General features: G+C 37.8%; 1 protein-coding gene across 1 annotated transcript; it reads right to left on the bottom strand.

Annotated features, from left to right (window-relative positions):
• Positions 1-2,375: 2,375 nt before the first annotated feature.
• LOC123503705 (28S ribosomal protein S35, mitochondrial-like) lies at positions 2,376-12,150 on the bottom strand. The gene is made up of 7 exons (XM_045253686.1): positions 11,809-12,150; positions 9,402-9,495; positions 8,653-8,867; positions 8,159-8,298; positions 4,470-4,649; positions 2,866-3,037; positions 2,376-2,617 (listed from the first exon to the last, which is right to left on the bottom strand). The coding sequence occupies exons 1-7, from the start codon at positions 11,918-11,920 to the stop codon at positions 2,496-2,498; spliced, it is 1,035 nt and encodes a 344-aa protein (XP_045109621.1). The 5' UTR covers positions 11,921-12,150; the 3' UTR covers positions 2,376-2,495.
• Positions 12,151-13,078: the final 928 nt, after the last annotated feature.

Genomic DNA, 13,078 nt, shown 5'->3' with positions numbered 1-13,078 from the left:
TAGAAGAGATTATTACATTAAAGTTGAAAATACATCAAGATTTCATACTTGTATTATATACCAAAAAAGAGATACGTACAGCTGCACATCATGGTATATATGTAATCAGTGTACGTATTTGTTGATTTATTTATCCATGCAATAATTTATTCATTTTTGCAGTTAGAAAAGACGACCAAAATAAAATTGAAAACTCATAAAAATTTCGCTTCTACAGCAAGTGTTGAAAAAAAAAAAATAGATAAAAAGAAAAGTATATCTGACATTTATAACATTCCTGTTCACATCTACCATCAGTAGGTAACAAAAATACTCATGAGAATTCAACAGAACACTTCTTAATTTTCATGGCCAATATTTATCCCTTACTTTGCCTTCTTTGGTCAGTTTGCTTCATCCTCACGGGAGAGTGACAGTCATAGCTCAGGATATAAAGACCATAACAGCGCAGTGTGGAAGTACACTATGCATGCGTACTTGGCTCGATCTACGTGGCGCTATGCATCGAAGGATGGGTTTAATGCGGTGAAAATCCAATATAGTAATTGATGGTTTTCCTTATATTTAACTTTTTTTAAAAGTTTTGCTGATATAGCGCATATTAAAGCTCTGGTTGTCAAAATGGTCTGCTGATTACTGTGAAAATTCTGTCTGTGTGTGTGTGTGTGTGTGTTGACAAATTAAAGTTTTTTTTTTTATTCTTCCTAGTATATACATGATGCTAGTAATCAACTGATGGATCACAGTACATCCTCGGCTGGCAGTGACCTTGAAGGCAGTTCAAACAGTGTGAAAAAAAGGCGAGAGGTGAGAGAAGAGAAGGCTCCGTGAGCAAGGCCAGTAAGGCTTCACATGGGCGCGGCCTTGTGCGTGTTGGCCAGCAGAACCTACACACTAGTTTTTGCCACAACTGGAATGTCAACGGGCAGAGGTGGCCTTGGGCTCTCTTGCTTTTCTGCCTTACAAGATCATAGTCGATCTTCAGAGCAGTGTTAAAACAGTAGTAAGTGTTGCAGACACGAATCCTCATGATTCCAAGACACTTTGAAAGACTTGAATGGCTTCCACCCTAAATCTTTCCAGTGAGGAAAGCTTTCCTAAAAGCTGGGGGGGGAAGGGTGTGGCTAAGCAGAGGCGTGAGTGTGAAGGGTGTGGTGTGTAGATGCACCGGTGAATTTACTCCCCTACCAGTACTAGGACCACTCCCAGCCATAACTCGCTCACCAGCCCGGACCCAGACACGTGGGTGACTTATTGACGGACGTCAAGCGCGTGAGCTCGTTACAGGTCCCCGTTTTGGTTCAGAGTTCAGGAGGTCATGGACTGTGATATCCTCTTCGTTTTCTTTCTTTATGGCTCCAATGTTTCTTTCCTTCCAGCTGTCTCATCTTCCCTTCTTTTTCCATTCCAGTATGTTTTTTTTTTTTTTCCTGCTCGTTTTATTGAATATCTTAATTAGCTATGAAATAATTTATGAATTACGTGTAAAGACAAGCAAAATTGACAGGAATTTATGTAGATCAGATTAGCACAAATGATTTAGCTCCACAATGAAAGAAATAGCAGACATGTTAACTGTATATGAAACTGACATACAAATATGGTATATCAGGTAGATAGTGCACCATCACTGAAATTGATCACAGTGAGATTAGAGTATAAAAAAAAAAAAAAGGAAGGTTGGTAAATAATCATAGAGATAAAACAGAACCAAACAAGTCAAGTGAACAAGAGGAAATAAAATAAAGATAGCACTGGAGTAATGCCTTTTATTCCTACTATATAGTTTACCAGTTTTCATGACATACTTGCAAGCCTGCTCATGATCTAATAGTAATAGTGTGAGTCTGTCCATATAATACTTGTCTAAAATTATCATCTTATGTGTATGTTCAGAATACTTTGAAGTGAGTGTCAGTAGACTTTCTCAATCAATAAGTTTCCTTTGTGAAGCTCAATTAAAATACTGTCCTGTGAGTAGTAAGGTAAAAGAAATATTTTGAACATTTAATAAGAGAGGACAACAGAAATTGATGAAGAGGTTGATCAAATAGAGACAAAAATGTGGTAAAGCTTCACTTTGATAGAATAGCTTGATATAATAGAGTAAGTAAGGAAATCAGATAATAGAATGGATGCCCTTGATGTCTGGAGTACTTGATCAGTGAAAAGAGAAAAAGCTTTTATTGTACCAGTTTGAGATGAAACGTGTGAGTGAAGGACAATGAAGCATGTCTTTCTATAAGAGAAAGAAGTTGTAAGGTGAGCGAGACATCTACATTTACATTTATTAACAATGTTGTCTTTGCTCTATTATTGAACCTTGCTATTCAGGCCTGTGTATTGTATTTTAACCATGAAAATAAAACATTTAATTTGTGGTAATTTCTTTACTACTTTTCTTTCACAAACATTAAATACATGTTCATATTAATGTACAATAAAAATGGGATTCATGTTATTAACAAAAATTTCAGAATCAAATTAAGTTTCTCTTAACACACCTCGCCTTGAACATGTTTAGGTTCACTGGCTGTGGCAGTGTCTTGGGGATCAATCAGACCCAACAGCTTCATCACACTCTCTTGATACCTTAAGACTGTTGTTTCATCCTCACCTGAAAAGGAATCATCCATAAAGTATATGTTACTCATTACTACAAAAGAGAGCCATTATGCATGGCATTGTAACTTAAAGCTAAAAAAAATAAATAAATAAAAAAAAAATAAATAAGTGATAAGATAAATAAATAAACAAATAATAAAATAAATAAATTCACAAATGTTCCAATGAAAATTCTCATTGCATCACAAACTTACTCCACAGTCTGGCATTACTTAGATAAAAAAAAAGAATAAGTCTCACCCTCATTGTGAAGGTCTGTCACGACCTGCTCATACTCCTTCAAAAGCTCTTCAGCATCAGTAGTGCCCCTTGCAGTTACCACAGTCTGTGCTGCTGCTTGTGAAGGACTGCCCTCCCAAATGTACTTTTCATGGTCCTCCAGTTCCTTCTCGTGTTCCCATGGCTCTGTTTTCTAATACATCAATTCATCAATTAGATCTGCAGCAGCCAGAACAACACCAAGGTTTTTCTGTTTATCTAGTCTTTCCCCAAACAAGTAAGACAAAATACATATATACTTGTTATCAAATTTCTATAAATTACAAGAAAAAAACATTCTAACATTTATATAGTATAACTAAGCATATACATACTGTATAAGGATAGTTGAAATGAGGATAGGAAGATAGAACATTAAATACTTTGTAATACTTTATAAGATAGACTGTTAATAGGTTGATCAAAATAGCACAAGACAAGATCACAAGGAGGAACACTAAACTAAAGGGCAGGAAGAATATTTCCTGGTGAGCTATCTTTAAACAATGACAGCTAATTCTCTTGAACAATGAATTTGCCTTTCAAAATAATGTTAACCCATAAGAGGTCAGCATTGATTTACCTCCCCAATACTCATCCAGGTCACCAAAAATTCCATTTTCTTTTTTTATTCCATATAACTCAAAATGGGCATAGAAAAGTAAGAATAAGAATTAAAGTTTGAAATTGCCATTTTTAAATGTCCCACTGGAGCTTTAAATTTAGCTCGCTCAGTGATGCTGCCAGACATACGACTTCTGAGCAAGGATTTTTTAATAATTTTATCGATATTTTTCTCCTACGAGACATGTGTATAATGGTTACATATTCATAAATTAACCCATGTTTTATGAAATGAAAAATACAAAAAATATTTGTAAATACTGTAAATATAAATAAAAAATAATTTGCTAAATTGGAGCAATTTACCACAAAATATTGTTTATTATTTTTCTTTCAGTATCAAGCTTTTTAGTATTGCAAAAGGGTGTGATATTCTTCAAAACAAGGCTCAATGCATAGAGCTACATCACACTCGTGATAGTAATAATGAGTATCGCTCTGGTGTTTTGGTCGCATCAAGGCAGAGCGGCAGGGAGGGGTGGAGGAGGGGGGTGACTATCCCATGTCAGAATGGCGGAAAACTGTGCTGATATATGCTAGACACTTCAAACAACATAAATACTGAAGCTGGAGGGAATTTCAAATGCGTGGAAAGAGAGAAAGGGGCGAACATACTTGTACCACAGATGGTTTACCTATTATGGGTTAATACTTAAATTATAACACTGTATCCTTAATTCATAGTCATTGCTCATAATCCTATGAAGTGATATAAAATTTTTGTACCAATGAATATAGAATGAATAGTTGTAAGCATTTTCTTTCCTTCTTTGATACAAAAGCTATTTATCAAGTTATTTATTATTAGCTGTCAATTTGCTCAAAAAAATTAATTCTATCACCATTAACTCACAAATCAAAACACTTTATCACCACAACAGAGAAACTCTTAAACTAAGAAAATGATCATCCAATTCAATCAAATCTATAAGTTTAGAAAACATTTTCTGGGATATTCTCACCATAGATTCATTGTACAGGACAGTCAGGAGGTACTGGCAGTAGTCATAATTCTGCTTGGAAAGTGGACAGCGGTCTGCTACCAGTGTAAGGCAGTCTGTTTTGGCATCATAGCGCTCCCCCACCAGGCGCAGCAGCTTGTCTCGCCCGTGGTAATCTAAATCCAGGCTTTTCAGAGGTACCTTCAGAAATTGGGAAAATTGATTAGTTATTACACATTTACTTATCAATGATGGAAGATACAGTGTCAACACTGACTGTAAAGTGATAACTTCTTTCAAGCATGTGTGTGTGTGTGTGTGTGTGTGTGTGTGTGTGTGTGTGTGTGTGTGTGTGTGTGTGTGTGTGTGTGTGTGTAATTCACTGTTTGATCTGCTGCAGTCTCTGACAAGACAGCCAGACGTTACCCTACGGAACGAGCTCAGAGCTCATTATTTCCGATCTTGGGATAGGTCTGAGACCAGGCACACACCACACACCGGGACAACAAGGTCACAACTCCTCGATTTACATCCCGTACCTACTCACTGCTAGGTGAACAGGGGCTACACGTGAAAGGAGACACACCCAAATATCTCCACCCGGCCGGGGAATTGAACCCCGATCATCTGGCTTGTGAAGCCAGCGCTCTAACCACTGAGCTACCGGGCCGTGTGTGTGTGTGTGTGTGTGTGTGTAATTCACCACTAACACTACCACAGTTGGCTGCAGTCTTCCCCATTACGGAGCGAGCTCAGAGCTCATAGACTGATCTTCGGGTAGGACCGAGACCACAACACACACTCCACACACCGGGAAAGCAAGGCCACAACCCCTCGAGTTACATCCCATACCTAGTGTGTGTGTGTGTGTGTGTGTGTGTGTGTGTGTGTGTGTGTAATAATAATAATAACAATAATAATAATAATAATAATAATAATAATAATAATAATAATAATAATAATAATAATAATAATATTCTGGTTTATTTTAATGGCAGCTAGTACAGGTACAGAGCTGAAAATCCTACATATTGAACATACTTAAATTCTTATATACTAACAATCATACTTCTTAAGTCTACACAACCCCCATGTTGGCACCTGACATATGGTGCGCGGCAGCTATTTATAGTGCCAGATAGGCCTAGCGGTGTAGGCCCCAGAGTGATGCCACCCCAAGTGCATTTTTTTTGTTTTTTTTTTTTTTTTTTTTTTTTGTTCGGAGTTTGTTTCTCCTACCCAGCAGCGGGTCACAACTTCCGTCTTACACCAGGTATCTAATCACTGCTAGGTGAACAGTGGCCACATACTTGAATAGAAGTCTTGCCCAAATGACCTCTGACCCTGTCCTGGGAATCGAACTCATTTGTGAGTCGAGTGTGCTACCACTGCACCACTAGGTGTGTGTGTGTGTGTAAAGTAAAGTAAAGTAAAGTTTATTGCCATTTCCTTACATGTACATATATATTCGTTAAACAGATTGTTCATTGGCATGGTCTATCGAGCCAAGGCTCCCTGATAGACGGAGTTACTAAACTATGTGGTGACTCTGTTGGAAGACTTCACTTGGCAATATATTTATAGAAATACAAGAATAAGTCATATTTCACCCAATCACGTTCACACTATACATACATACGAACACATTACTTATATAAATACTTGTGCGTACATACACATATATGTATATATATACTTCCTGAATAATTTATATCCAGCTTTAAAGTAAATTTATCATACAATACAAATAAATGATGGACTGCAAGCTGCTAGTTATAAACATCTAAGGAAATGTTCTTTGGTTTTTCTTTTAAACTGAAAGTAACTGATACTAGTAATATCTTTTATATTAGGAGGCAAGGAATTCCATAGCTGTGGACCAAAGTAAAATATGCTGTGCTTGAATAACTGTGTGCGGAATTGCGGGCACTCCAAATTCAAGTTCCCACCTCTTGTTGCATACGGTGAATCTACACATTTGAATAGGTATTATTTGGATATCTTTTAATGAATTTGAAGATGGAGAAAAGGACAAAACACTTATGAATATTGAAGAAATTCAATAGTTTACGATTAGAAAAAACTGTGGGTGTTGAGTCAAATTTACCCATAAAAAATACACATTGTAAAATTTTGTTTTGAATTATCTTTAATCTATTTATGAAAGACGGCCAAGTGCAGGCCCAAACTGAAACACAATAAATAAAATAAGGATAGCAGAGTGTATAGTAAATACTCAGTAGGGCTTCAGTTGTGAGTTGATTCCGTATCTTGTACAATATCCCACACATCCTAGACAGTTTCATGCATACATTATCAATATGAATATTCCAATTAAGGTGATCATTAATAAATACACCTAAAAATTTTATTTGAGTGACACATTGCAGAGTTTGACCTTCAAGAAGTATTGGTTGGATATGATTTTTTACTGACCGATTTTGGAAAAAAATATAATTAGTTTTACTTATATTGAGTGTTAGTTTGTGATGTTTTATCCATTGATTTATTAAATGTAGTTATGAGGTCAAGTTTGAGTGTATAGTGTGTAAGTCCTTGTCTTTCATAAGCAAGTTTATGTCGTCTGCAAACAGAGTAAATATAACTTTTGAGCTGGATTTGATTATATCATTTATATAGATAAGAAAAAGGGTTGGTGTGTGTGTGTGTGTGTGTGTGTGTGTGTGTGTGTGTGTGTGTGTGTGTGTGTGTGTGTCACCTGCTGGTCACCCAGCCAGCCTTCCCCATTACAGAGCAAGTTCAGAGCTCACAGACCAATCTTCTGGTAGGACTGAGACTACACCACACTCCGCACACCAGGAAAGTGAGGCCACAACCACTGCATCCACCCATCCATCTCTTCCTTGTACTTCATCTATTACTCTTGTATAAAAGCTTAGTAAGTTTGTTATACATGATCTTCCTTTTCTAAAACTAAATTGGGAATTATTAATGATTTCATTTCTCTCCAGTATTCCAACTCTTTGATAACAATTTCACAGATCTTACCCACCACACTAGTTAGTGACACTGGTCTATAATTTAGGGGCTCAGTCATTTTTCCTCCTTTGTATAATGGGACTATATTGGCTCTTTTCCATTCCTTTGGTACTTTCCCTTCCCTTAAAGAGTTGTTAATTACATCACAAATTGGTTCTACCAGTTGCTCACTACAATCCCTTAGTGTCCATCCTGACACTCCATCTGGTCCCTTTGCCTTCCTCACATCAACCTTTTCTAGCAATTCTCTAATTTTCTGTTTTTTTACCACAATGTCTCTTAATCCTTCCTGTGCTGCTGGGTTGATTGGCTTTATAAACTCTCCCTCTTCATTAAATGTGGTTCTGTCTCTTGTGTGTGTGTGTGTGTGTGTGTGTGTGTGTGTGTGTGTGTGTGTGTGTGTGTGTGTGTGTGTGTGTGTGTGTGTGTGTGTGTGTGTGTGTGTGTGTGTGTGTGTGTGTGTGTGTGTGCGTGTGTGCATGTGCGCGCACGTGCCATCTGGTTTTTGTTAGGGAGAGAAAATGCAAAAGATCGGTTGCACAGAGTCATGAAAGCTATTTATAAAATACAACCAAATTGTGATAAAAATTTGTCTGGAGATCAATGTCTTGGAGTTTAAGGGAGGGAAATTCTGTTAGTGAACCCAGCAAAAGGGATGCTTTGGCTACTGCACTAAGTTGTGCTATACAAGTTGTAATTTTTTAACCTACCTTCAGTGTAACTATTCGTGCCTTTGGGTCCCTTATAGTAGGAGATGAGTGTAGATATGAACTTGTAGAGACAGTAACTGGAAAATGTTTCTCCTGTTTGGCTGTAGTTTCAAGTCCAGCAGGCCAAGGAGTGCAGAATTCTGTTGGGTTAAATTTTACATGTAATTTAATTCTAAACACACTAATAATCAAAATAATCAATGAATTAGAGTAAACTGTTCTTAACATCCATTGCAAATGGAAAAGTTAGAAAAATTAAGTGTTCAAATACTGACTCTACGGAGGGAAGCATGTGATTCTATACGGATAGAATGAACTAGATTACACAAGATAAAATCAAGATTAAAAAAAGTTAATGCTTTGTTTGCCCTGTTTGCGATATTCTCAATTTTACCCTTTCACTGATAAATTTTGGAACTTGCTGCCTGCTTCTGTATTTCCCATTCACAATACCAAACAATTATAAAAATAAACAACAGACAAAATGTTTATACTTTTAAGTGCTTCACATTGGCGCTTTATTACAGGAGGAGTCAGATGAAGGAAATTAGGTATTTTCATTAATTCAGCATTTGCCCATTTGTCCGGCGTAGGCTGGCCTGAGGCTGGATATCCCTGCCGTACTGGGAAGGGCACTGTGGCTGGATGGAATGTCCTGGCAGCTGGCCACACACTTCCCCAATCCTGATCTGTCTTTTGTTGCTTGTATCTGCAGAACAAAAAAATAATATATAAATAAATAAATAAAATTTTAAAAATCTGAATTGATATGGATTGAAAAATAAGCACAGAAATACTTTTCACAATTTACAAAATTTGCTTATAAGTAGCACTTTTATATGTAAAGAGGCATAAGGGAAACACATCTTTATTTCTTTTCTGCTTCATAAACTAAAATTAATTATTCAATCACATTAAGTGCACAACTTGTGGTAGCATAAATATCTTTTAACAAATCTGATTATTTAATAAAGATGTTTATTCTTCCTGGTATGCCATAAATTACATTTCATAAGGGAAAGAAAAGCAAAGATAAAAAAGAAAAAGCTTAGAAATTTTAATGAAACATTATCATTTAGTAAATATTTCTCACTAAACTTTAGGTACCAATATTGTCATAGTAATTCTTCTTGGATAAAATACAATAACCATGACATAATGCTAATGAGTACAGTAATTCTAATGAATACAATGAATGAACAATATTGTTGTTGGACTTGAAGCTTAAGAGCAATCTACTAACCTGGGAGGCAACATAGTGACAGGCTTGAATGTCTTTGCAGTAAATCTCTCTCTCTTCTTCCTTCCTATTTCCAGAGTGCGAAACTCCTCTTCAGCTGAAATCATACAAAGTTAGGAAATAATATGTTGTTGCTTACAGTGTAATATTTACAGTTCCTGTCCTCTAATACTAACTTACATGTACGCACATGGCTTATATATACTAATGAATATTAAGTTATTTTTTTTCTATATGGGCAACAAGCTTTGGGATCTGATGGATAACATAATTTTTTTATAGGCATGACAATACATCCTTCATAATTACCCTCAATCAAAAAATACAAATATTTCAACAGGATTCTAGGTATGTTAAAAGCAGAGAAAAGAAAAGGAAGAATTACTTAAAATGAAAATCACAAAAAATAATAGTGTATATAATATATATATTCACTTACAAAAAACAATACAGTATAACATAACTAGAACAAACTTTCAAGTTAAGTTGTAGCTAGCTATGTATTACTTTTTTAGGGAAAATGAAGAGGAGCAAAGCTTCCCAGTTAGGTTGGATGATGATGTACATAAAAGTTCCCAACCGGTGGGTCGCGAAGCCTTGGCTGGGGGGTCACGTAGCCTTGCCAGAAGTAGCTTGGGATAATGATAATTTTATCTAATCAATTACATTTTTTTTTTTTTTTTTTTCGTTTCGGTGCAAAACAAAAGGTGTGTTACATTAGTTCAATGTCATTAAGTGATATTATAGATCAGGCATCACCAAATGGCGGACCCCGGTCCGGATCCGGACCGAGCGATGGTTCTGTCCGGACCCGTGACCAATCTGCGGCCGGGTGACAGCGGGAAGGGAGGGTGTGGCGGGTGGCGGGGCGCCGTGCAACGCTGGCGGGTGTCAACAGGCCAGTGAGAGCGTGAACACTCTCAATTTCCTGCAGTAGGAAGGTCAAGCTAATATGCAGGGTGGCAGGTATGACCAAAGGGCGTGGTGGGTATCTGGGTGGCATGCACCTTTCACCATGGTGACGAGGTGGTGGACGGTGGCAGCCAGCAGGCGACACGCGGGCAGTGTATAGTGTGGGGTGGGGGTGAGGCGGGGTGGAGGCGTTGAGCGTGCTGCCAACGTTGCCAGACTGTCTTACTCAGCCTCTTATATTCACCGGCTTCCGACCCAAAAACTGTCTCGTGGACCTCAGTAAGAAGATTCACTTATAATTATCGTTAAAATAGTTTATTCCTGATGTTTCTTGGCAATAGTTAAGCGTCAGAAACCGGTAAATACTATGCTCTGAGTACGACAATCTGGCAACAGGGCAAAAGAGCTAGCTGTGCACTCTGTTAAACATTTCCTGCATTGAAAATAGACAATAAATACTGTTGAATCCATATGAAAATGTCGACATAGGGAACGGCTATAAGACACAAGCTGGACTTCCGTTCGGACCTTTTACTTGGGGAAATTTTAAGAACTGGACCTCAGTGACTTTTAATTGAATACCCCTGTTATAGATGTATGTATGAGTGAATGTGCTGTGCTGCTGATAGTAAGCCCTAAGCAGGGGGTCACATGGGTTTCAAACTTTTAGGTAAGGGGTCGCAAGTGCCGACAGGTTGGGAACCACTGCCCTAACCTAACCCAGGGGTTTCATTCACCTCAGATATCCACCTTAAGGGCACTAATCTAACCGTGGGCCTTTGCCCCCATCCCTGCATGAGGTTGCAGGTGCACTTTTTTTCACTTTATATATATTTAATATTCAAGAATACATTAGTAGCTGTGAGGAAGAAGAAAATATGTATTCAAAAGAAATTGTGGGAAAAAAGAAACTTTTATTAGGGTGGCTAACAACACTAATTTAATCTTGCATTACATAACCTATCCCTAGGGTTCTACCTTTTTCTCGTTGAGAACCCTTGAGTTAGACGACCATTTACCTGAGTCCACAGTAATCTGACATTGAACAGAATCTTCATTTAGTGACTGACAATGCAATATGCAATAGTACCTCAAAGGATATTTATTGGAATATCTACTACCAAAGTACCCCTGGAATGTTAATTTAGTGACTGACACTAATTTAATATGCAATAGTACTGCAAAGTATATTATTAGACCGACCACCTAAATAATCCAGGAAATCTTGTGAACCCCTGGGGGTTTGCGTCACTTTCCAAATCCCAAGTTGAGAACTCCTGACCTATCATAACCTGACCAGGAAGTAAAGCTTCCGTGGAGTCCCCATTAAGGAAGGGGAAATTTTTTTTCATCCTTACATTCATGTCTTATATGTATCTAAAAGTATACGTGAAAGAATTAAGCAAATTGACTGGTAATAAAACCGGGAACGGACTGTAAGAGTAGAGGGTAGAGTTATCCCTATTTCAACCCTAATAAATGCATCACAGCTCCTTACCTGCAGGCTTTGCTTCCGCCCTAAGGTGTGAAGTGGCCAGTGAGCGGCAGGCGAAGGGCAGTAATAGTTGCTGGGCCCTCATGTCGAGCACATACATCTTCTGGAGAAGCATATTTTTGCTTTTTGAAGTCTTGCCACCGTTTTAGTCTCCACAGACTCGGAGGCAAACAGGGTGCCTTGAACAAGTCGATTATTGCACCGTTAAATTTACAAATTATATGGTTATAATGACACTAAAAATAATAAAAGTCTGTCTTCCATGACGGCCTATACCCCATTTGTTTACAGACCACCACGAGTGACGACTGACGAGCATTCGGCCCTCGGGTCCGGGATCAGCCGGGTGAGATGCGTCTTGCCAACGGCTTCTTTTAATCAGATGTTTTTTTTTTTTTTTTTTTTATTTATTTATTTTTTTTTTATAAGTGCGAGTCCCCCCACTCCCCATTACCTACTAACCCTCAAACAAGCTTGGAGGCATCTGAGGGAATGGGAGTTTTGGGTGGGGGACGATAATTAAGTTAAATATGGGCGTTGAAAGCCTATGGGAAATCACTTCATGTTCCGATTTTTTTAACAACCTATCACAGCCGGAGGGTGGCTGCGGCTCCCTTGTACACCCCATCTACAATATTAACATAACTAGGCATAAGCCTATCCCAACCTAACGAAACCCCTAAAAAAACTATACTGTTATGCCTTACCGGTGAGGTGAAGGGATTCTGAGGATGATGGAGATACAGTACATATATAGTTTTGCGGCTTCTTTAATAAACCTCTTCTTTATATTGCATCTGTTCGCTTCACCTCCCTCCATTCAGTCCGCTAAGTAGCTATATTAACAAATGACAGTGATCGAACCTTTATCAGAACGCCTGACTTGTCTCTGAATTAAACAAAAAGTGTAACTACCTATGTCATTGGTGGCCCCACGAATGGCCTCAGGAATGACAGTGCGTGATTGGAGGAATCACCTCTATAGATATGCATGAAATCCTGAAGTGCAGCTATACGCAAATCTCAGTTATATACAAAATAAAATAATTTTAGTGTTTACCCTTGACTGGTGCAGAGCTCGCTGGACTTTGAAAATCTCGAGATTTTCAAAGTCACAGTCTAGAGTGTTATTATGGGTGAGATGGGGAATATCGTACTATTAGTGGAAAAAATACTACTGACAAATCATATTTAAATCCCGAAGATAAGACTGTCGGTCAGAAATATTCTTCAAGGTTACCTACGACACACACCTAAATTTACCAGGACGAAA

Source organism: Portunus trituberculatus, chromosome 14 (assembly GCF_017591435.1).
Source record: "Portunus trituberculatus isolate SZX2019 chromosome 14, ASM1759143v1, whole genome shotgun sequence".
Lineage (NCBI taxonomy): Eukaryota > Metazoa > Arthropoda > Malacostraca > Decapoda > Portunidae > Portunus > Portunus trituberculatus.
This window is presented reverse-complemented; position numbering and strand designations above follow the sequence as displayed.